General features: G+C 41.9%; 1 protein-coding gene across 7 annotated transcripts in view; it reads left to right on the forward strand.

Moving 5' to 3' along the window:
- Positions 1-25,676, forward strand: part of cep104 (centrosomal protein 104) — a 254,609-nt gene that overhangs the window by 212,147 nt on the left and 16,786 nt on the right. For all 7 annotated transcript variants that reach the window (XR_013578912.1, XR_013578913.1, XM_078558238.1 and 4 more), the window contains one exon: positions 5,088-5,155. Coding sequence is in view for 5 of the 7 variants with exons in the window: in XM_078558238.1 (XP_078414364.1) it covers positions 5,088-5,155 (68 nt within the window). In the remaining 2 variants the exon portion in view is untranslated. The remainder of the gene's footprint in view (positions 1-5,087; positions 5,156-25,676) is intronic.

A 25,676-nucleotide genomic window follows, 5' to 3' on the forward strand; every position in this document is an offset into this window, starting at 1 on the left:
ATCTGGATCTTAGTGTCCAAGGGACAATTTCAAAGTTTGCTGCTGATGCGAAACTTGGAAGCACTAGAAACCTTCTTCCAGTTCGAAAAATACCCATTAACCATTATTTTTTGTTGCCCTTCCCTCAGTCAATTTTGTATCCACGTTGCGGGCGTCCCTTTTATTCCATGACCTATAACTTTCCTAACAAGTCTGTTGTGTGGCACTGTATTGGAGCTCCCCAGGGGTCAGTATTGGGACCCTTGCTTTTCCTGATATGTATAAATGATCTAGATGTTGGTGTGCAAGGGACAATTTCAAAGTTTGTGGATGACACAAAACTTGGGAGGATTGTAAACTGTGAGGAGGACATTATAGAACTTCGAAAGGACATAGACAAGTTGGTGGAGTGGGCAGATAGGTGGCAGATGAAGTTCAGTGTGGAGAAGTGTGAGGTGATGCATTTTGGTAGGAAGAACATGGAGAGACAATATGAAATAAGGGGGTGCAGGAGCAGAGGGACCTGGGCGTACCTGTGCATAGATCATTGAAGGTGGCAGGACAGGTGGAGAGGGCAGTTAATAAAGCATACAGTATCCTGGGCTTTATTAATAGGGGCATAGAGCACAAGAGCAGAGAGATTATGCTTAGCTTATATAAGACACTAGTTAAACCTCAGCTGGAGTATTGTGTACAGTTCTGGGCACCACACTATAGGAAGGATGCAAATGCATTGGAGAGAGTGCAGAAGAGACAAGAGGTTTTAAGGGGAAGTGATGGTGTAGTGGTATTGTTGCTGGACTAGATTAATCCAGAGACCCGGGGTCATGCTCTGCCACGACAGATGGTGGAATTTGAATTCAATAAAAATCTGGAATTAAAGTCTAATGATGATCATGAAACCATTGTCAATTGTTGTAAAGACCCATCTGGTTCACTAATGTCCTTTAGGGAAGGAAACCTGCTGTCCTTACCTGGTTTGGCCTACGTGTGACTCTAGACCCACAGCAATTAGGTTGGCTCTTAAATGTCCCCTTAGGGGTGTGCAATAAATGCTGGCTAGCCAGTGATGCCCACATCCCATGAATGAATTTAAAAAATGGTTCCAGGGATGAGAAACTTCAGTTATGAAGATAGATTGGAGCGGTTGGGACTGTTCTCCTTGGGGAGGAGATTTGGTAGAGGGGGCTGGGTAGAGCAGATAGGGAGAAACTGTTCCTGCTCTTAAAAGGATCGAGAACGAGGGGGCACAGATTTAAAGTGATTGCAAAAGAAGCAAATGTGATGTGAGAGAAAGCTTTTTCACACAGCGAGTCGTTCAAATCTGGAATGCACTGCCTAGAAGTGTGGTGGAGGCAGGGTTCACCTTCAATGATCTATGCACATATACACCCCAGGCCCTTCTGCTCAATCGAGGTATTCAAGAGGGCATTAGATGATTATTTGAATAGAAACAACATGCAAGGGTACGAGGAAAAGACAGGAGAATGGCACTAAGTCATTAAGTAAGTTCATTCAGAGAGCCGGTGCAGACACGGTGGGCCAAATGGCCTCCTTCTGCACTGTAACAGCCTGTTATTCACCAGACAAAGGAGAAACAGCCAAGATCATGTACTATTCAAGAAATTGAAGCCATTCAAGCAATTAAAGAAAATGAATCATAAGGACCATTCTTAGGAGAAATCACAGTATCAAATGGAAACTATTAAAGTACAGATGTTATGATCAACGGACGTAAACTTCAAGTTGGACACTGGAGCGGGAGTTTCAGACACAAAAAGTGGTTAAAACCAGACATACTCCAGCCATCGACCTTAAGACTACATGATCCAGCAGGCATTCAGCTTAAAGTCAAGGGACAGTTGCTAAACTCCAGCACAAAGTAAGAGAAATCACAGAAATTTTGTACATAATTCACCATCAAGAATGCTCACTGTTAAGTCAGAAAGCTCGCATAGATCTACAACTCATCCTTAAAGGAGATAATTGGGAAACATAGAGGAAACCAGGCAGAAGATTTCCCTGGAACAGCAGGTAAAAGAACGTGACAAATATGTACAAAGCAAGCAGCAAACAACAGCAGATGCATTGTCACATTCCTGTTGGTAAGCATAAAAGGGAGAACATAAATCTTGTTGAAGAGGTAGAGTCATGGAGCTCACTGACTATGAGGTTCTTACCATCAACTTCACGGAGGCTGAACAAAATATGGCAAGCACAAATGATGTGCTAAAATCAGAGAATACTGCAAAGTTGGATGGCCAGAATATGTTCTTAAAAATCTCATCCTGAATCAACACTTCAAGCAGCACAGCCATCTCAGTATTGTGGACGACTTAATTTACAATGAGAGCTTAGTCACACCAAGACCTCAGACTTGAAATCCTTCAAAGAATACACTAGTGATACCTGGGCATTTTAAAACGTCGTGCTAGGGCACAAAAATCAGTTTGGTGGCCGGGAATTTCAAAATCACTAGAGGGACTCGATTTCGAGCTGAATCACCTATACAATTCACTGCCAAGAGCAGAAGGAACCTTTGGTATCATCATTTCCATCCAGACCCTAGGAATGTCTTGGAATGGACCTCTTCGAGCTCAAGGGGAAGACATTCCTCATAGTTCTTGGCAATTACTCCAGTTGAATTGAGGTTAGAAGTCTTTATGGAACAACCTCAGAACCAATTAGCAATTCACTAAAATAAATTTTTGTCACACTTGGCGTTCCAGATCTTGTCATTTCAGGCAATGGTCCACAGTTTGCAAATGAAGGGTTCAAGAAATTTATGCATTTGTCCACACAACTAGCTCGCTCAGGTACCCACAAGCAAATGCTGAGCCCAAAAGAGGAGTAAGCACGGTCAAAGCTTTGTTGAAAAAGAATAATCATCTCAACTTAGCACTGTTCCACACATCAGAATGTGTTAACTCTGTCAGAACTTCTGATGGGAAGAAGATTATGAACTCAACTTCCTGTTCTTCCGTATCCGTTCAAATCATGTCTAAAAGCAACTGATATAGAGAGAGTAAGGGAGAAGGAAGTTGAGTATCGTGCAAATCAGACAAAGAATTACAATCACTGCCATAGAGTGCATGAGTTACCAGAACTCCAACCATGTGAACCAGTCTGGATTAGAGAATAGAATCGAGGTCAAGTACTGGAAAAGTCATAAAGTCCAAGATCTTATCTGGTTGAGGCTGAGAGTGGGATAGTGAGGAGTAGAAGCTCAGCCATATCAACAAGAAGACAACGATCATTAATAGAATGGATTAACTACCCATATGACCAGGAAGACAACCTGAACAGAGAATCAATCATCTCTGAGGATTCAGAAGCTACTCTATTCTACAGAGTTCAGAGCTGAAGAAGAGTTATATGGACTTGAAACGTTAACTCTGTTTCTCTCTCCACAGATGCTGTTTGACCTGCTGAGTTTTTCCAGCATTTTCTGTTTTTGTTTCAGATTTCCAGTATCCACAGTATTTTGCTTTTATCCTGAAATAAAGGTTTGGCTGAGGTTTACTGAATAAGTTGTACAGACAAAGCTAAAAAGTCAAATCCCCCTTGATATTTTATCAAGCTTCAATATAACATTGATAAAACAGGAACAAGAATCTCTTATGTATACAAATATGTATACAGATACACACATTTACATTTGATGCTTGACTTTTTATTTTAGCAGAGGGGCTGACATGAACAGGTGAATGAAAAACCATTACATGAGGGACCAGAGATTTGAATGGTTAGTCCACCTGCCAGTTCATGCTGTCAGGTCTCAGCATCTCTGAAATAAAAACACAAAATGCTGTAAAAACTCTGCAAGTCTGGCAGCATCTGTGGAGAAAGAAACAGAGTTAACGTTTCAAGCCCATATGAATCATCTTCAGAGCATCTCTGAATTTGGTGACAGGAATGCTGTCACCAGACAAGCTGAGAACGACCCCTGGAGGTGGATTATGTTTTGTGCCAATGAGTAAACTACTTTATCGTGTGCAGTTGTTTTTGTTTTGCAGTAGGTGTGATTGAATTCTCACCGCAGTAGAAATAGAACAGATTGCACAGCATGACAAAGGTAGCACCCCACACAACCACTACTTTCTTAGATATGGAAGGCTTGAGTGGCTTATACGCTAACCTGCTATCCTAGTAAATAAGAACTGACTGGCAAAGAAGCTCATTTGTCGAGCTTTACTTATCATTGTGCACATGAGGAACTTGGAGGAATGAGAATAAATACTAATCTAGATCTGTTTCCAAGAAATATTAACATAGCTGTCATTTGTTTGCCTCTAAAATTAGATATATGTTATCCTGAGGACGTGGTTCAATCAAGCAACTAAAGTTATGATGTGGGGGATTTTAATTTGCTTTTCCTCCACACTCTTGAGAAGCATATGAGGGGCATGAGTGATAAGGTGTTAGCTGCTTTCGCATTGACCTTGGAGAGCTGCTTATGATGCCACTTACCAGCATATGGGTCTTCCCTCCAAGCCAGTGGCAATTCATAAGTTTGCTAAGTAAAAATGGGTTTTTTCTCACAGCTAGTCTTAACCAAATGAGGCAAACTTACACTAGGATAGCCACTGTCTGCAAATGATACAGGCATTCTTCTGAGGTAATGTAACGGACCTTTCTCTTTCCTATTATTAAAGCAGTTTGAAGTTTAAAAGAGACAGGTTGACCAATTGGATATTGAATCTGGGTACAAGACAACCTAAGAGCTCGGTCTGGGGTGCAGCTTATTTGTGCAGCGATTGAACATAGCAGCATAGTGTAATTAAAAGAGCTGTAGATAAGGCCATCTCATTTCAAGAGCAATTTCTCCTGCATATAAAACTTCTGGAATCTGCATCACTATTTTGGATTCTTGAATATTAAATGATTTCTGATACAGAAAATGGTTTAAAGTGCTTAGTCAGCAATGTAATAAATCAAGTCAGAAGTGCAGTGGATCAAAATATGTTGGTATACATATATCTATAGATATTCTGCACATCACAATTTATAATAGATTGTTCCTTTACAAAATTGAAACAAAATGTAAAAAAAAATCAAATGCATGATTTGGAATGTTATGAAGTGTTTTCCTGTAACTCTTTCTGCAGCTGCGAAGCCTGAGAAAGTTGCCAACCACTGTCCACTGTGCCATGAGAATTTCCAGCCAGGAGAGGAGGTAAGAACTTGAAAAGTGCAGAAAAGCTTGCAATAATTCTTCAACAGTCACGCGCAAAGGTTTTCCTCTTTCCATATTGAAAGTAAGAGAGCATTTTATCTTTTTCTTTATTATTGTAAATATTTGCTCTGGTTTCCCAACATATCCCTGCTCCCTTGAAAGTAGTGCTTCAAACAGCTATGGGCAGCAATTCAACTTTAGGTGCATTACAGCTGAGCCTAATTCTGTGTAGCCAATGTCCGTACATGTATACTTCCAGCAGTGATCATTACATGTATTTTACTGTGTTACCAGATCTTTTTGTGCCTGAAAAATCTAATTTGTTATTAGCCAAGGAAATTGTGATGCACTTTTATAAAACACTGTTTCGGCCTCAACTGCAGTATTGTGTCCAGTTCTGGGCAATGCGCTTTAGGAAGTCTGTGAAGATTTCAAAGAGGAGATGCAGAGAACGGTTCCAGTGACGAGGGACTCCAGATACTTGGATGGACTGGAGATGCTGAGGTTGTCGTCCAAGGAGTGAAGGTTGAAAGGAGATTTGATAGACATGCTCAAAATCATGAGTCTGGACAATGCAGATAGAAAGAAACTGTTCCCATGGCAAATGGGTCGAGAACCAGAGGTCACAGATTTAAGCTGATTGGCAAAAGAACCAAAGGCAACATGAGGAAACACAGCAAGTAGTTATGATCTAGAATGCATTGCCTGAAAGGATGGTGGAGGCAGATTCAATTGGAGCTTTCAGAAGGGAATTGAATAATCATTTGAAGGGAAAAAATTTGCAGGACACAGGAAAAGTGCAGGGGAGTGGGACTAGCTAATTAGCTCTTTGAGGGAGTCAGCATATGCTCGCTAAGTCAAGTGGCCTCCTGTGCTGTAACCATTCTGTGATTCTTACGTGGATAATTACAATCTGGTCCCCAATTTTCAAGTGACTGAAATCTCATTTCTCAAAGCAGTAATTAGGAGTGCCAAAGGAGCTTGCATCAGGTGTCCTTTATTTGCATGTGCCCTTATTTTCAGAATGGTCATTGTATGTACATTAATGTAGATAAACAAAATAGTTCAGGAATGACTATCTTCTGCAATGTTTCTTTTTTCTCATTCTCACCTGGAATTGTGCTTAATCCTGGAGCCCAGCAGTGGGATTGCAGTACCTTTTTCTGTCTGTTGGATTCTCAATTCATTGCTATCTTGCATGTATTATAATGTAAATTGGTTGGTGCTATCATTAAATGCCCTATTTGGCTGGGTCCATTTGTACAGGTTTCACTGTAGTATTTCCACTCGATAGCAACGCAGTTGCGAAGTGGAGAATTTCCTCTGTTCCTTTTCCCCTGCTCCCACACCATGTATCTGAGGTAAAAATGACCCAGCTCCCATTATCAGATGCAGTGATGGGTCTGGGCTTAGAAAGAGGGCAAACTCTCTAGGCAGCTTTGAGTGCAGGTCATCACAAATTAAAGGAATATTGTGAGCAGGCAAATATGTCCAGGAAGAAACAAGTTTGATTTGTTTGACATTTGTACAATGTTCATTGGCAAAAATTATTTTCGCAATACCTGTTTTGTTACATGTACACTGACAAGACCAATTTATCCATTTGTCAACCTTCCTCGACCCTTCCGTTGCCTCTATATTCCCATATTGCTTCTCTGACGGCCAGTCTTGAATTAGGCACAGTTTCCTCCAGCAAAACTTTGGGAAGATCAAAGCAATTGTCTTCAGGATCCACTACAAACTTTACCTCCCACTCTGACCACAGTCTGAGACAGTTTACAGCCTGATAACCTATTAACCCTGAGCTGAACTCCTGGTCTCAAATCCTCTCCATCAAAAAGGCTACCTACTTCTGCTTAAGCAGCGTTGCCTGTCTCTGTCCCACCTCAGCCCACCTGCCATTGAAATCCGCATTCACGTCTTTGCTGTCTCCTGACTCGACTATTCCAACTTTCTCCGAGCCAGCCTCCCATCTTCCACACTTCAAACTTTAGCTGATCCAAAATTCTGCTGCCCTAATCCTATTCTGCACTAAGTACAATTTGCCCATCAGCCCAATCCTTCACACCCACAAATCTCATCCTTGCATGCATTTAAATCCCTTCATAGCCTCACCATTTGTCTTTGTTATCCCCACCACTGATCTCTTCTTTTTTCAGTCCCAAGCCTCCTATTCATTTCCCTCCTCCCTTTGACCCACCATTGATAGCCATGCCTAAACGACCTCCCTTTCTTGCTCTAGAATTTCCACATTTCTCCACTTGCCCCATCTCCTTGAAGACCACCCTCGAAATTCAGCTCATTGGCCAAATTTTTGGTTATCCCTTATTATATCACCAATTAGACAATGATTTTAAAACTATAATCTTAATTGAAAGGCTCCAGTGTCGAGATTCATTTTCACAATTTGATTATCTTTGAATCACTCAGTTAGCTTGCATAAAGTGCAATACATGCCTGGAAGGATTATAACCTAGTAAATATCTTGGACGTGTCCTTTTGGTTTGTATTAAACTATTGTAAACTGTGACCTAGAATCATCACATAATCAGATGCTGAAATTCCTGGTTCTGTATAATGCTGTCACTATGTTTAGAATTTCTGTTCAATATCTTTTGCGTGCTCTGAGATCCACATAGCAGGAGACTTAAGTTGGGCTCATTCATACTACGGCATTGATACCAAGCATTTATGCTGCAGCAAGCAAATACAGCACTTGAACTGCTTGCGTTTTTACTTGACAGTGATCTGATTTGTAATGGCACAACTGTTGTTTCTCTCCAGGTGTAGTATTACAAAAGTAGCAACCAAAAGCTATTCTTTAGTGTAGAATAATCGGGATATTATTTGCCCAAGTGGATCTAGATGTTAAAAGTGGGTGTGACATTAATGGTGCTACGTTACCCATTTATTTACTTTGCGATATTAAACGTTTACAATGTTAACATATCAAATGATTCCTTAATGCACCATTCCTCGGTTGAGCATAATGTAAGTACGTCATTGCAAATGGAATATTACAGGTATGTCAGACTGCCATAAAAGGCTCCCATTGTAAGAGCGGGATAGTTCACAGGATTATTTGCTACGGGATCAGCCGTCCTAGTGGCTTATCAGTTTGTGAACCTAATATCCATTGTCGTAGTTTGGTATTTTTGAGAACTTTTTTTGGGAGGCATGGCTAATGGACAAGGCAGTTTTATTTTAATGGAAAACTCCTATTGAAATTGATTGTATTTATATAATTTCACAGATGAAGCAATTGTTTTCTCTATACTTCAAAATTATACCCATAATGATGATATTGTTAATAACTTGCATTTATGCAAGAATTTTCATGTTCTCTGGATTTTCCAAGTGTTTCACAGCTATGAATTACTTCGAAGTAGTCACTGTTATAATATTGGGAAATACAGCAGCCAATTTATAAGCAGTAAGGTCTCAAACAGCTGTAAGATTTTTTTTTGAAGTTATGTTAGTTAAGTGATTACTGGTCAGAGCATCAGGAAAATTCCACTGGCCTTCTTTGAATCGTGCCGTGGGAACTTCTGTATTGTCTGGGAGAGCATACAAAACCTCAGTTTAAAATCTCACCTAAATCTCTTCCAACAATGCTGCACTTCTTTAGCACTATACTTGCATGCCAGCCTAGTTTATGTGCTTAAGTCTGAGTGAGGCTTGAACTCTCAATCTTTTGTTTCAAATGCTACCACTGACCCAAGACTGATAGTCTGATAACGTTTTATTTGTTAGGTTTTCATATGTTTCCTCCATTTCATCCAACCATAGTAACAACGGATGATTGAGTTGGTGAAATGATGATCTTTCAACCAACGAAGTTAGATTTCACCATAAGTACCTCAAATTTTATAGAATTTAAATAAGGAAATTTTCAAAATGTATATTTGATCTTTCGTACACATATTACATGGGTTAGTAGTAGATTCAATGATTCCTTTAATTTGTACTAGTTCTCATCCTGTGGCCTTGGATATCTCACCGCGTTTTGATTCCTCCCTCCCACTCCTCTTCCAGCGTCTGCCAATGAAACAAAGGGCCTATTTACAGTTTGCTTTTCTTCTTTCCATTTTGGAGCTACAAGGGGCCTGGCAGCGCCAGGCTACAAGAACCTCAAACCTGTTGGACAAATGCTATCCCTGGATCTCCATACCTGCCTCACTCAGTCACACCCTCCTGTCCCTAACCACAAGCTAAACCTGAAGCACCTAATCTAAGGGGTGTGACTGCCTCCCCGAACAAAATATCCAGGTAACTTTCCCTCTCCCTGATGCATTGCATTGTCTGAAGCTCAGACTCCAGCTCACCAACTCTGAGCCGAAGATCCTTGAACTGCAGACACTCGCTGTATATGTAGCTGCTGTGGATCACACTGGCACCCACCAGCTCCTGCATACTCCAGGCCACCCCTGTTGTATTTTGTTTAATTAGGGTTTCAAGTTTAGAAATATCACTCCATGATAATTTGTAGTTATATCAAGTAGTTTAACTAGTTAAGCTATAAATTTAATACAGCACTTATATCTCCTGGTACTGGTTTAAACTACTGCCCCAGTTTAGAGGAAAAAACCTTAAAGTTCACCAACCAGCTTACCTAAGTAATGCCTCTCGACTTCAGCTATCAGGTCTCACACCCTTTCGTGGATCACTCCTTGTTCTGTAAAAGACCAGAAGAGCACCTCTTCCCTCCCCATGCAAATTCCATTACTCACCAAATTCCCAAGTTCAGTACTCTGTTGAGCTGGTCTCCATGTGTGAGCAAAAGTACTTATTCTACCTGGAATTCCAAAGACTTGAGTCAGGCCCTGCTGTCTAGGGAACTAGTTCTAACTAGCTACCTAATTAACTAACTGTGCAGCTGCCACTAGCAGGCTGCTTGTTTACTATTGTCTAAGACTGAAAGAAATTACAAGTTAACGCTAAAGTAAAAAGTTAAACGCAACACTTGACTAGATTTCAAAGAGATCAATCCTTAAAACACCTTAAAACTCTCACTTGCCAAACTCCTGAGTTTAGTACTGTGTCGAAGATGTACTCTGTCAAGCTGGCCTCCATGTTATTCTGTAATTGTTCTCTATAGACTAAGGATACTGAAACAAATTGCAGCACCCCAACAGCTGACCTGGGTGACACAACTAACTCAGATAAGCTAAGGTTAAGTCTAAGAACTCAGTTTATGGGCATGAAAATGTGATTGTTTGGGCACAGCCAGGGCCTTGGAGCTCCAAAATGGAAAGAAGAAAAGTAAATTGTAAATAAGGCCCTTGGTTTCATTCGCCGATGTGGAAAGTGGAGTAGGAGGAAGGAATCACAAGGCAGTCAGAGATATCCATGACCACAGGATGAGAACCAGTACAAATCATAGAATCTGCTACTAACTAAATAAATGCTGGCTGAGTTGGCAACGCCCACACCCCATGAATGAATTAAAAAAAGTAACCCATCTTACATGCGTATGAAAGATCAAGTATATATAAACGAGAGTAGGGAGTACAGGGAAAATAAGCAAATTGACCATAGCACCATAGTACAGGTAGCCATTCAAGTGGGGGAGTAAAATGGAATGTAGTAGATATTGAAGTAGAAGTCGATACTGTTCTCTGTAGCCAAGAATGTGAGACCTGAAGACTGTTGCCTGCCCTGTGCCGGGATTACAGCCATCTTGGGATCAGATAGGAACTTGAAATGGGAGGGAAAGGATCCAGTTGTCATGCCCGTGAGAGCACCAACAACATAGGACCAAAAGAGGTTCTGCTGAAGGGGTATGCGCAGCTAAGGGCCAAATTGTTAGGAGAACCATTGTGGATTACTACCTGAATCATGAGCAAATTGGCTTGGGGCGGAATTGTCCCAGAATTGCACAAAGTGCGGTAGTGGACGCTTTACCCAGCAGTCGCAATGGCGGATTTTCTTTTTTTTATTCACAGGATGTGGGCTTCGCTGGCTGGGCCAGCATTTATTGCCCATCCCTAGTTGCCCTTGAGATGGTGGTGATGAGCAGCCTTCTTGAACCGCTGCAGTCCATGTGGTGTAGGTACACCCACATTGCTGTTAGGAAGGGAGTTCCAGGATTTTGACCCAGTGTCAGTGAAACAACGGCAATATATTTCCAAGTCAGGATGGTGAGTGACTTGGAGGGGAACTTCCAGGTGGTGGTGTTCCCATCTGTCTGTTGCTCTTGTCCGTCTGGATGGTAGTGGTCATGGGTTTGGAAGGTGCTGTCTAAGGAGCCTCGGTGAATTTCTGCAGTGCATCTTGTAGATCGTACACACTGCTGCTCTCTGCGTCAGTGGTGGAGGCAGTGAATGTTTATGGATGTGGTGCCAATCAGTGGGCTGCTTTATCCTGGACGGTGTCAAGCATCTTGAGTGTTATGGGAGCTGCATTCATCCAGGCAAGTCCTCCCTCCCACCTTCGGGGAGGCGATGGCTTAGTGGTATTGTTGCTGGACTATCAATCCAGTGACCCAGGGTAATGCTCTGAGGACCCGGGTTCAAATCCCACCATGGCAGATCGTGGAATTTGAATTCAGTAAAAAATCTGGAATTAAAAGTTTAGTGATGACCATGAAACCGTTGTCTATTGTTGTAAAGACCCATCTGGTTCACTAATGTTCTTTAGGGAAGGAAATCTGCCACACTTACCTGGTCTCGCCTACATGTGACTGCCCTCTGAAATGGCCTAGTAAGCCACTCAGTTGTATCAAACCGCTACAAAGTCACTAACAAGGAATGAAACTGGACTGACCACCCGGCATCAACCTAGGCACCGGAAAAGATAAAGCTCAGCCCTGTCAACCTGCAAAGTCCTCCTTACTAACATCTGGGGGCTAGTGCCAAAATTGGGAGAGCTGTCTCACAGACTAGTCAAGCAACAGCCTGACATTGTCAATCCTCGTGGAATCATACCTTACAGATAATGCCCCAGACACCACCATCACCATCCCTGGGTATGTCCTCTCCCACCAGCAGGACAGACCCAGCAGAGTTGGCGGCACAGTGGTATACAGTCAGGAGGGAGTTGCCCTGGGAGTCCTCAAAATCAACTCCGTCTCATGGCATCAGGTCAAACATGGGCAAGGAAACCTTCTGCTGATTACCATGTACTGCACCCCCCACCCCTCAAATGATGAAACAGTGCACCTTTATGTTGAACACCACTTGGAGAAAGCACTGAGGGTGGCAAGGGCACAGAATGTACTCTGGGTGGGGGACTTCGATTTTCACCACTAAGAGTGGCTCAGTAGCACCATTACTGACAGAGCTGGCCGAGTCCTAAAGGACATAGCTGCTATACTGGGTCTGCGGCAGGAGGTGAGGGAACCAACAAGAGCGGAAAACATACTTGACCTCGCCCTTACCAACCTACCTGCTGCAGATGTATCTGTCCATGACAGTATCAGTAGGAGTGACCACTGCACAGTCATTGTGGTGACGAAGTCCCACTTTCATATTGAGGATACCCTCCATCGTGTTGTGTGGCATTACCACATACTAAATGGGATGGATTTCGAACAGATCTAACAACTCAAGACTGGGCACTGCCCCCATCCCCCCAGTACACCTTCCTTTCCCACTCACAGCTAGACTTTCCTCTCCCACCCCCTTCACCGATCATCCGTACTAGCCCATGGCAGTCCGTGAAGTTCTGAGGCTCAGTGAAGTCTAAGCCACTGTGTGGAGACCTCCTACCTTCCAAGTCCTGCTTTGCAGCGGATCCATTCGCATGAGGATCCACCCACTATGCGATGTACATGTTCCTCCAGGGTCTGGCAACTGTAGGCTTCCAGCATTGTCTTCTCCTCGGATGTCTGCAGTCTGAGCAAGGCTCTAAAGGTAAGTCCCGACTTCTGCACGTCACCCTTCTCCAGTTGTGTTCTGGGCCAGTGTGTTTTCCTGCCAGCGTAACTGTAAATCTAGCGTGAGGGTATGATTCTGGTTGGGCCTTACTTTGTATCCCATTAGTGTGGTGCAAACCGGGTTCATGCTGGCCTCCAGCAGGATTCGCGAACCGCCATGGTGGGCACCATCAGATGATCCCGCTGTGATTTCATGCCGGCGTGAAACTGATATCCACTCCCCCACCAAATTCCGCTCCCAACCCACCCACTGTGACACCCATCACAAATGAGAGAGGAAAATTCCGGCCTTAGGGTAAAAAAGATCAGCAGAGACTTGATTGCATTGTTCAACAATTGATGTGGGAGAAATAGGTTTTAATTCATGAGGCATTGGTACCAGTACTGTGGAAAAGAGAGCTGCACTGTTGGGAAGGGTGTAGTGAGGGCCTTAAACTAGTGGAGGAGAGGGTACATGTGAGGGAAGATTTAGAAAGCTAACGAGAAAGGACAAGCAACAGTGCATGGTAGCGATACGGAGAATGATGACTAGAGTGTGATAGAAAGAGCCAGAGTGTACCAACCTAAGATAAGTCACTGGCGAGAATAATTTATAGATTTCCTAAAAAGCACTCGACTGAAGAAATAGTGGGGCTTGTAAGAAAGGTATTGTAATAATCGTAGGTGATTTTAACCGTCACATGTCTTAGACGAATCAAATTGGGGGTGAATTCATAGAATGTATGTGGAACAGTTTCTTAGGACAATATGTTTTGGAACCGGCTGGGGAACAGCCTATTTTAGAGCTAGTAATATGTAATTAATTAACGATCTCATAGTAAAGGATCCTCTAGGCAAGAATCATGACATGATAGAATTTTACATTCAGTTTGAAGGTGAGAAACTTAGGTCTGAACCTAGTGTCTTAAACTTAAATAAAGGCAATTACAAAGGTATGAAGACAGAGTTGGCGACAGTGGACTGAGAAAATAGGTTAAAAAAATAAGATGGTAGATGAGCAGTGGCGGACATTTCGGGAAATATTTCATAAATCTCAACAGATATGTTCCATTGAGAAAAAAAGATTCTATGAGATGAATGCACCATCTGTAGCTAACAGGAAGTAGCTAAGGAAGTTAAGGATGGTATCAAATTCAAAAAAACAGCATATAGATGGTGTGAAGTGTAATGATAGGCCAGAAGATTTTAGAAACTAACATAATTTTACTCAAAAAAACAAAGAGAGAAATTAGAATGAGACCCAATTAGCAGACACTAAGAGCTTCTACAAGTATATAAAGCAGGAAGAGAGTAACTAAGTTAAACATTGGTCCCTTAGAGAATGATACTGGGGAATTAATGGGAACCAAAGAAATGGCAGAGACTTTGAACAAGTATTTTCACACTACAAAGCATAAAAGCATCCCAAGAATAATAGAAAATCGAAGGGGAAAAGAGAAACTTAAAACAATCACTATCACTAAAGAAAAGGTATTAGGAAAACCAATGGAACTAAAGGCTGACAAGTTTCCTGGACCTGATGGCCTGCATTCTAGGGTCTTAAATGAATTGGCTGCAGAGGTAATGGATGTATTGGTTTTAATCTTCCAATTTCCCAAGATTCTGGAAATGTCCCAGCAGACTGGAAAAGCGCAAAAGTAATAACTCTATTCAAGAAAAGAGGAAGACAAAAAGCAGGAAAATATATGCCGGTTAGCCAAATTGAGTGAATGAAGGGGGACCAGTAGGTGTAGTGTATTTGGTTTTCCTAAAGGCATTTGATGAGGTGTCACATAAAAGGTTATGACACAAGGTAAAAGCTCATGGTGTTGGGGCTAAATGGATAGAGAATTGACTGACTAACCAGAAACAGCGAGTTTGTATAAATAGGTCATTTTCAGGTTACCAAACAGTAACTAGTTCAGTGCTGGGGCCTTAATTATTTAAAATCTATATTAATGACGGACAATGTGTATTATAGCCAAATTTTCCAACAGTACTAAGACAGTTGGGAAAGCAGGTTTTGAGGAGGACAGAAAGGGCTGGATTTTTGTGTTGGGCTCAGGAAACATGAGTCAGATCATTTACTGACTTTGGAAACATGAGTCCTTTACTTCTGCCCTTACTGCTGTATTTTCGCCTCCTGGAGACATGTGCAGGCAGGGTTCGGGTTTTCTGAGTCCTGAGGCAGCATTGGAGGAGTGCGGATGTTGGAAGGCCCATCTCAGCTCACTGGGACATCAGCCCAGCTCTCCAACATAGTTCTTATGCCCCTTATCCTCATTTTCCCTCCATACCCCTTCATATTCCCCATGTCACCTCATACCCACCTTGCCAACCGCACCCCCCCCCAAGTATCCTCCATAACCACCCACCGAATATCTGCTATGTACCCTCCTCAGGAGCCATATAATGGCAATGGGAATCCTTTAAAATAGATATTTAAATAGTACACGTGTAACAATCTAATAGAGGTGTCAAATAAAAACACAACCATTCATATTTGGAGAAAAATCCTGACCCAATGAAAAAAAAATCCTCCCAAGTGGTCATTCAATTGTAAAAGCAAATAAACTTCTATTCAGTCGCCACATCAAAGACAGATGATCCTCTAATAACCTCTTAAAATTCAAACTGTTAACATAACCCCCTGCTGAGATAAGTGGTTCTGTAGATTTTGAAACTCAGCTAATGATTCATAATGGACCCGGCTGTCCCAACAAACATTACCATTCCAGACAATGGAGTCTATTGAAACTGCAAAAGCAGATGGCCTTGTTTTTTCTAAGCTACGTCAGATGTCATGTCAATCAAAGCATTCCGTGATCAGATCTGTTTTTCCCTCAAAGTAAAAGCTGCAGACTCTTTTTAAAAGAATTTAAGGGCTCTGGACATTTAAATCACTTCAGATCATGACACTTAGTTTCCAAGCAATGTTTTTTTCCATTTTGAATGCATAATGCATCTCAGCACTTTCACAATACTGATCAACGTAATGGTCAACTTATCTTTGCATGACAGCACCCTATAATCAATCACTGCAGTAAAAAGACATCCAACTTATAATACAGCATCTAATAATGATATTTGAAGTTATCGAATCATTTAACGCTTAAATGTCAGAATATTTCTGACTCCTCATACTTATCAAATTGAAGCCTATAGAAATAAAAGGACAACAGTAGTGTGGATGCATAAGTGTTTAAGGGATGGAAAGCAGAGAATCATGAAGTTGTTTTTCATACTAAACTAAATGATACAATTTTAAAGGGGGTGCAGGAACAGAGATTTGGAGGTGTATTTTAATCATGGTTTATACCAGTAAGGAGCAATTACATCATTTAAAGCCATAAACACAAGCTGTCAAATGTGTTAGAATCTTGTACAAAATTATGTCAACCTGTAACACATTTAATGGCAACAGAGAGAACCTGGAAAGAAGGGTAAGTTTATTAAATGTGGTGAAAATTGCAAGCTGAGTATTAGAAAAGGTACAAAACATTCTAAAATAGAATGATGTTGAGAAAGCAACAATTATTATAGAATAGCACTATTTTTAACAATATGTTTAAGGTTTTACAATTGTTTAACTACTATTTAAAATAAAAACAAGTTTTGCACTTTATTCATGTTGACTATCCGGATCTCAAGATTAAAAGCAGGATCCATTTGGGCGAGGCAAGAGAGACAAATATTTGCAACGTGACTTAATACAATGCCCTTTATTGTTACAAGAAGAATTCAACCTACAAAGTTCAAATGTTTCATTGTTTACCATTCCAACATGTAAAAGACAAAAGGCACTTTTAGTCATGCCATTCACTTGGGGTCCAGGATTTTACGGGGCCCCAGGGAACTAGATGGTGGAGGGGGATCCGTGCCTGCTGCCACCACTGGGATGAGCACCTCACCTCACGGCACATATACCCTGATGGTCTTCCTATGGGCTCGGGGAGTGGGTGGCTGGGTGGGGGCAGGGCACCCTGTGGCGCCCCCTGTAAATTATGCCCCCCCTCCCAATTCTAACAATTGACTCCAGCTCCCTGCTGGGGCCTGTCTAATTGGCCCCAGCAAACCCTGACCACACTTAACTTTTTTCCAGGTCTCAGTGGCTGCTGCTCCTGGTGGCACTGATGGGACTGAATAGCTGCTGGTCATCTGATGACATTGCCCCTGACTTTCTGACCAGTGGATGGGGCTACCACAGCCCCATAATTTCCCAGCTGCAATTCCACTTACAGATTGACGTATGCTCAACATTGATTTCTGTGTGTGTGTAAATGTTGTCTGGCTCTTGCTGTTTCATGTTCTTTTAGGGCAGTGCATTCTTAAGAGCACCTCTGAGCACCACCAAGCACCCTTGGGTTTGAAACAAAAATAAAAATACCTGGAAAAACTCAGCAGGTCTGCCAGCATCTGCAGAGAGGAACACAGTTAACGTTTTGAGTCCGTATGACTCTTCAACAGAACTAAGTAAAAATAGAAAAAAGGTGAAATATAAGCTGGTTTGGCGGGCGGGGGGGGACCTCACCTCCTCTGGAGATCTTCCTTCCACAGCTTCCAACCCCATAGTCTCCCAACCTTGGACGGCTCGCTTCTACCTCCTACCCAAAATCCACAAGCAGGACTGTCCTGGCAGACCGATTATGTCAGCCTGTTCTTGCCCCACGGAATTCATTTTTTGCTATCTTGACTCCATTCTCTCTCCCCTTGTCCAGTCCCTTTCCACCTACATCCGTGATTCCTCTGACACCCTACATCATATCAACAATTTCCAGTTCCCTGGCCCCAACTGCCTCCTCTTCACCATGGACGTCCAATCCCTCTACACCTATATCCCCCACCGGTATGGTCTGATGACTCTCCGCTTCTTCCTCGAACAGAGGCCCGAGCAATCCCAATCCACCACTACTCTCCTCCGTCTGGCTGAACTTGTTCTCACACTGAACAATTTCTCCTTAAACTCCTCTCACTTCCTCCAAATAAAAGGTGTGGCTATGGGTACCCGGATGGGCCCCAGCTATGCCTGTCTCTTTATGGGGTATGTGGAACATTCCTTGTTCCAGTCCTACTCCGGCCCCCTCCCACAACTCTTTCTCCAGTACATCGATGATTGCTTCAGAGCTGCTTCGTGCTCTCGGCTGGACCTGGAAAAATTTATTAATTTTGCTTCCAATTTCCACCCCTCCATCATTTTCACATGGTCAATCTCTGACACTTCCCTTCCCTTCCTTGACCTCTCTGTCTCAATTTCTGGTGATAGACTGTCCACCAATATTCATTACAAGCCTACCGAATCCCACAGCTACCTCGACTACAGCTCCTCACACCCTGCTTCCTGTAAGGACTCCATCCCATTCTCTCAGTTCCTTCACTTCCGTTGCATCTGTTCTGACGATGCCACTTTCAAAAACAATTCCTCTGACATGTCTTCCTTCTTCCTTAACCGAGGTTTTCCACCCACGGTGGTTGACAGGGCCGTCAACCGTGTCCGGCCCATCTCCCGCGCATCCGCCCTCACACCTTCCTCTTCCTCCCAGAACTATGATAGGGTCCGTCCCCCTTGTCACCCCACCAGCCTCCGCATTCAAAGGATCATCCTCTGCCATTTCTGCCAACTCCAGCATGATGCCACCACCAAACACATCGTCCCTTCACCCCCACCGGCAGCATTCCGCAGGGATCGTTCCCTCCAGGACACCCTGGTCCACTCCTCCATCACCCCCTACACCTCAACCCCCTCCCATGGCACCTTCCCATGCAACCGCAGAAGGTGCAACACCTGCCCCTTTACTTCCCCTCTCCTCACCATCCAAGGGCCCAAACATTCCTTTCAAGTGAAGCAGCATTTCACTTGCACCTCCCTCAATTTAGCCTACTGCATTCGTTGTTCCCAATGCGGTTTCCTCTACATTGGAGAGACCAAACGCAGACTGGGTGACCGCTTTGCAGAACACCTTCGGTCTGTCTGCAAGCATGACCCAGACCTCCCTGTCGCTTGCCATTTCAGCACTCCACCCTGATCTCATGCCCACATGTCCATCCTTGGCCTGCTGCATTGTTCCAGTGCAGCTCAACGCAAACTGGAGGAACAGCACCTCATCTTCCGACTAGGCACTTTACAGCCTTCCGGACTGAATATTGAGTTCAACAATTTTAGATCATGAACTCTCTCCTCCATCCCCACCCCCTTTCCGATCCCCCCCCTTTTTTTTCCAATAATTTATATAGATTTTTCTTTTCCCGCCTATTTCCATTATTTTTAAATGTATTTCCATCCATTGTTTTATCTCTACCTTTTAGCCTATTTCGATCGCTTCCCTTCACCCCATCCCACCCCCACTAGGGCTATCTGTACCTTGCTTGTCCTGCTTTCTACCCTTAATTAGCACATTCCTTAGATAATATCACCACCTTCAACACCTCTTTGTCCTTTTGTCTATGACATCTTTTGGCTATCTCCACCTATCCCTGGCCCTCTATCCAGCTCTACCTGTCCCACCCCCACCCCCTTAAACCAGCTTATATTTCACCTCTTTTCTATTTTTACTTAGTTCTGTTGAAGAGTCATACAGACTCGAAACGTTAACTGTGTTCCTCTCCGCAGATGCTGGCAGACCTGCTGAGTTTTCCCAGGTATTTTTATTTTTGTTTTGGATTTCCAGCATCCGCAGTTTTTTGCTTTTACCCTTGGGCTTGAGTTCAGTTTTGCTTTAGCATAGTAGAAGTCCTGGCAGATGGGTTTACAGCAAATTGACAAGTTGGTAATATCATCAGTTAATAGGTCGCAATGGACCATTCCACAATGGCTTAAAGTAAAATGCCTAAGCAATTGGTGACAAAATTGGTCTCCTCATCAATCGGTGTACACTCATTGTGATTATTTTATGAGATTTGTTGCGTTCTACACTCAAGTAGTGAATTCATGACCTCTTCCTTTACAATGACAGTGGATTGGTTTGCTGGTGAAATGGTTTAATTTTCATATGTCCTTAGAAATTCTGTGCCAGAAAGCCTTGTAGGGCAGTAAGTCTCTCAATAACAGGAAATTGTTGGTCCTTCCAGGATGTCAATATCTGAAAAAGAATGCAAATTAGGTTGTGCAGTCTTAAAAAGAAAACATCAGCAATTGTCTGATAAATATGTTGAGTGACATGTCTATGCTAGTGTCTAGCCCAGGAACAGAAAGTCCGTAGACCTACATGTACTGAACTCCTGGCAACAACAATCATCATGTTGCCATGAGTATGGTTGATCATATATCCTATGCAGACAGTTTCCTTTCCCAATCACCACTGATCTCTATCCTAAGTACTTAAGAGTAAACCAAACAATTTTCATTGCACTACAGTGTGGGTACTGAACATGAACATTCTAAGAGGGCTGTACCAGAGCAAAAGAAATTTCAGTGACTTAAGCTTCCATTGTACTAACTAACATGTTTCTCACGACAATGAGGTTGGATTGCTAAATTTAACATGACAAAGTTTGGATCACTGCAGTGCATATTTGTATATGGAAAGATTGAATTAGAACAAAGAGGCAATCACTTTGCATAGCTGCATAATTTAAACACATTCCCAAAGTTTTCTCCTATGGTGCTTTCAAGAGTTCTTTGTGAAATTGTACTTAGTCGACTTATCTCTTTCTTTGAAACATTACTTTTCAATGTCAATAGAGGGTGTAATCCAGGTTATTTAATGTTTAGATCCATAAGCATTTTATAAAGTTACTTAATTGCAATGTTTACTTAGCTTTGAACAAAGAAAGCACATTTTCTGACAGAACAAATCGTATCTTCATTTCTCTTTTGGGTTATGTCACAACCAAACAGATGTTCTTAGATAAAGACAGAAAATGTAGGAAATATTCAGGTCAGGTAGCATCTGGAGAGAGAAACACTTTCAGTTTCAGGTTGATGGCCTTTCATCTGATTTCTGGCTATTATTATTTATTTCAGGTTCCTAACACCCATAGCTTTTTGCTCTTGCACAGGTGGTCAGGGAGCCTGCTCCCAGACCTGCAGTCCACTTGAGCCTTGTTAACAATATTGTACCAAGATTATGTAAGTAGATTGTGGATTAATATTTCAGGTTTGTGGCCTTTCCATCAGTTCTATTTCTCTCTCCGCATATGCTGCCAAACTTGTGGAGTATTTCCAGCAGTTTCTGTGTTTTATTGTCGATCTCTAGCATCTGCAGTTTTTTGCTTTTGTGTGTTATTTAACTCTAAATCTTCATCGCAATAATCAATGTTGCTGAGATGTAATTATATAGCATAAGGCAGAGTTTCCTTTGTACCCTAGAAATGCTTATTTCCTGGGCATAATACAGAGGGTAGAAAAGCAGAGATCTGTTACATTATTTCCTTCACCTGTGCAGGAACTGGGTGTCTGGGTGAAGGGCTGTGTGGTAGGGGGTAGTGGCATGGTTGAGGCGATAATCAGGAGAGGGTCATAGTAGTAATCAGCAGTAACATGGAACCGGAAGGAGCATGTTCAGGTAAGGTTTCTTTTAAAGATGCCTTTTTGTTGGCAGCGGTCCCTTTAAGGTGGCTAGGTTGCATTCAAACCTGGTTATCCTGAACACACACAATTCACAGCCCAATACAGTTTGACATGGGCGCCTCAAGCAGGCTGTGGGCCCATGTCTACATATGCAGAGGGTATAATACATTTTCAGTTGAGATTTGGGCACCTGTCGTCTTGTCAATTTGTCAGGAGGTGCGCTTAAGTTCATGCTTTCTACCTGTCAGATCAGAGACTGAGGCATCCATTTAGTACATGAGAAAAGGATGCAATGCCATCATATTTCCAGAACCAACATGTCTCTCGGCTCTTCAACCACATTAGCTATCAGAGCTGAGCATGGTTCAATTTTTACTATATATCCCTACAGATCCATTTATAAGTAGGTGGTTTACCCCTTTCTCACCCATACAGCACTAATCTATTTGACTATTCAAAGCTGTCATTATATGTACAAACACAGGAAGTTCCGGTTTCTACGTAGACCTTATACCCACTTACCATGTAAAATGATTCTCCATTGAACACGAGAAACATCTTAATTTAGCCAGATGCTTTCCAACCAAGTGTCCAGTGTGGAACTTGTCTTTCACTGCTGCTTTAAAGATCGTTTCTGTATTCTTTCACACATTGAGAAACAAGTTGTCATATAAAGCTTTTTATGGATTCAGATAATTACCTTCTAGGAGTATCCTTAAGTAGCATACAGTTAACAGTGTTAGGCTTGGTACTGAAAAAATTGAACTCAGATTAGAATCTTCTCATAAATATCCTTAACAATTTAGTTGCTGTCTCCATTCATCAGATCGAATAAGATTTTCTGTCTGTTTCCAAATCAATAAACTATTTCCCCACCAGGTTTAAAAAAAAGCATTGCAACTATAATTATAAATCCAGCTTTTTGAAACGTTGAACCTGGAGAACACCACTTTGATGCTTCTTTCTCTTAGTACTGGACGTGACTGATTGATTTACGTTAGGGAGGATGGATGCAGGCACTCAGCAATATACTTCAATGTCATGTTTTAAACAAATAGTTCAGGAGCATCCTAACCCTATTTTTACGTTCTTTATGATTTGGTTTTAATAATGTGAAGCAGAGTTTGAAAATACTGAATCCTGAAAATGATCAAAATAATCAAATATCATCACTTACCATATTATTTCCAATTTGAAATTAATACCACTAAAAAGTACTTGAAAGTCTTCAACATTTTCTGTTCTGATATTAATTGGGCAGCTGGAAATTAGATGCTTTTGAAACATATTGTGATGTGACTTATGGGTACACTAAGTAGGATCCAATTTTGTGCCCACCATTTCCCCACATCATACGGTCCCTCAATAAGGGGCCTCAATTATTTACAATATATATTAATGACTTAGATGAGGGAAGTGAATGTACTATCGCCAAGTTTGCAGATGACACAGAAATAGGTGGGAAGGCAAGCAGTGAGGATGACACGAGTTTACAGAGGGAAATAGACAAGTTAAGTGAGTGGGCAAAAACTTGGCAGATGGAATATAATGTGGGAAAATGTGAGGTTATGCACTTGGGCAGGAAGAATAGAGGAGCTGAATATTATTTAAATGGAGAAAGATTGCAGAAGGCTGCAGCACAGAGGGATTTGGGAGTCCTTGTGCATGAGTCCGAAAATGCCAATTTACAAGTTCAACAGGTAATGGAGAAGGCAAATGAAATGTTGGCCTTTATTTCAAAGGGAATGGAGTATAAAAATAGGGAAGTCTTCCTAAAACTATACAAGGCACTAGTTAGACCACACCTAGAATATTGTGAACAATTTTGGTCCCATTATCTAAGGAAAGATATACTGGCATTGGAGGCAGTCCAGAGAAGGTTCATCCCAGGTATGCAGGGATTTTCTTATGAGGAGAGGTTGAGTAGGTTGGGCCTGTACCTCATTGGAATTTCGAAGAATGAGAGGTGACCTTATTGAAACATATAAGATTCTTGGGCGCTTGACAGGGTAGATGCTGACAGTTTGTGGGAGAGCCTCGGACCAGAGGGCATAATCTCAGAGTAAGAGGGTGCCCATTTAAAATGGAGATGAGGAATTTCTTCTCTGAGGATAGTCAATCTGTGGAACTCTTTACTGCAGAGGGCTGTAGAGGCTGGGTCATTAAGTATATTCAAGGCTGAGATAGACAGATTTTTAATCAGTAAGGGAATCAAGGGTTATGGGGGGTAAAGGCAGGAAAGGGGAGTTGGGGATTATCAGATCAGCCACAATCTCATCGAATGGTAGAGCAGGCTCAATGGACCAAATGGCCTACTTCTGTTCCTACGTCTTATGTTCCCAGTCTCACTTCTGAACCATACGGAAATAATACACATCACTTAACTTGAGTAGCATTGAAGGAAGAGAGGCAGTTCCTTAATACGCTGAACAAAACTTGACTGAGGAACACTAGAAGCGAGGAAAATAAAATAGAAAAAAATCCAGCAGTGAGTATCCAACTCTACAGGATTGTAATTTTCCAGCTATGTGCAGTTGGCTTACAAGCAACCTCAATACCTTTAGAAATATTCAGCCCAACGATCATCATTTCAGTTCAACAAAAGTTGAGGGAGAAACTGGAGCAATATGATTAAAATAACCATATATTTATCAAATCATAAATGAGTCATCTACAGGGTAGCAAGATGTCACAAGTGGAGTGTCACAGGGATCAATGTTGGGACCTCAACTGTTTATAATCTATAATCAACAACTTGGATGAAGGGACCAAATGCAGTGTTGCGAAATGACATAAAATATAATGGAAAGTAAATTGTGAAGAGGACACAAGAACTTTGCAAAGGGATATAGATAGGTTAAGTGAGTGGCCAAAAATTTTGCAGATGGATTATGATGTGGGAAAATGTGAACGTGCCTACTTTGGCTGGAAGAATAGAAAAGCAGAATATTATATAAATGGAGAGAGATTGCAGAACTCTGCAGTACAGAGTATATGCATATCCTTGTACATGAATCGCAAAAGTAGGTATGCAGATTCAGCAAGTGATTAGGAACGTAGTGTTCTTGTTTATTGCAAGGGGAATGGACGATAAAAGTAGGAAAGATTTTTGCTGCAGTTGTACAGAGTGTTGGTGAGACCATATCTGGAATACAGTACAGTTTTGGTCTCATTTAAGAAAGGGCATAATTTCATTAGAAGCAGTCCAGAGAAGGTTTGCTTAACTGATTGGATAAGCCCCTCATTCCAGCAATCACAGACTGGGCCTGTGTCCCATTGGAGAATGAGAGATGATCTTATTGAAGCATATAAGATCCCAAGGGGATTTGACAGGGTGGATGCTGAAAGGATGTTTCCCCTCGTGGGAGAGACTAGAACTAGGGAGCAGAGTTTAAAAACGAGCAGTCTTCCATTTAAGACGGAGATGAGAAGAAATTTCTTCTCTGAGGGTCATGAGTCTGGAATTTCCTTTTCCAGAGAGTGCTGGAGGCAGGGTTGCTAAATATTTTTAAGGCAGAGGTGGATATATTCTTGACTAACGAGGGAATCAAAGGGTATAGGGCACAGTCAGGAAAGTGGAGTTGAAAATGGAGGATGCTGTGTGGTCAACAAAACTGGAATGAAAAGTGTAATTTTTTTTTAAAAAACACCTTTTATAACTAACTTGGGAATAGCTGAGGAGTTGTAGATGGTTGAACTTGAAGACTGAAGTAACAGAACATCTTTTGTTCAGGAGTATTGGGTAACAAACTAAACATATTGAACTATAAACCTCGGTCTTTAGTGATTTAATTAAATAAAAGGGACTAAGAAAGGGAGAAATAATTACTGTGCTTGATTGATTGCCAGGTAGAGATGTTTCCAAGAAATGTTGAGTGAAATTAAGTAACTGAAAAGTTGAAACCTACTTTGTAAGAAGATCCATGTGAAATCCCATTACTCTTAGCCATGAAGGTGCCCTTATGTGTTCCTTTATTTATAAGCTTGCTTAAGGTGTCTGAAACAATAGATTAATGTGGCATGGGGAGCGTAGTTTACAAAGGAGTATGGAACTGAACAGTACATAACAAAGGTCAGGTTGCGGTGTTGGATAGGGTATGAAATGGATGATACCCCAGCTTTGCAAGTGATGGGAACTAAATATACCTGCCTGCAGGTCC

The sequence above is a fragment of the Cetorhinus maximus genome, chromosome 15, assembly GCF_964194155.1.
Source record: "Cetorhinus maximus chromosome 15, sCetMax3.hap1.1, whole genome shotgun sequence".
NCBI lineage: Eukaryota > Metazoa > Chordata > Chondrichthyes > Lamniformes > Cetorhinidae > Cetorhinus > Cetorhinus maximus.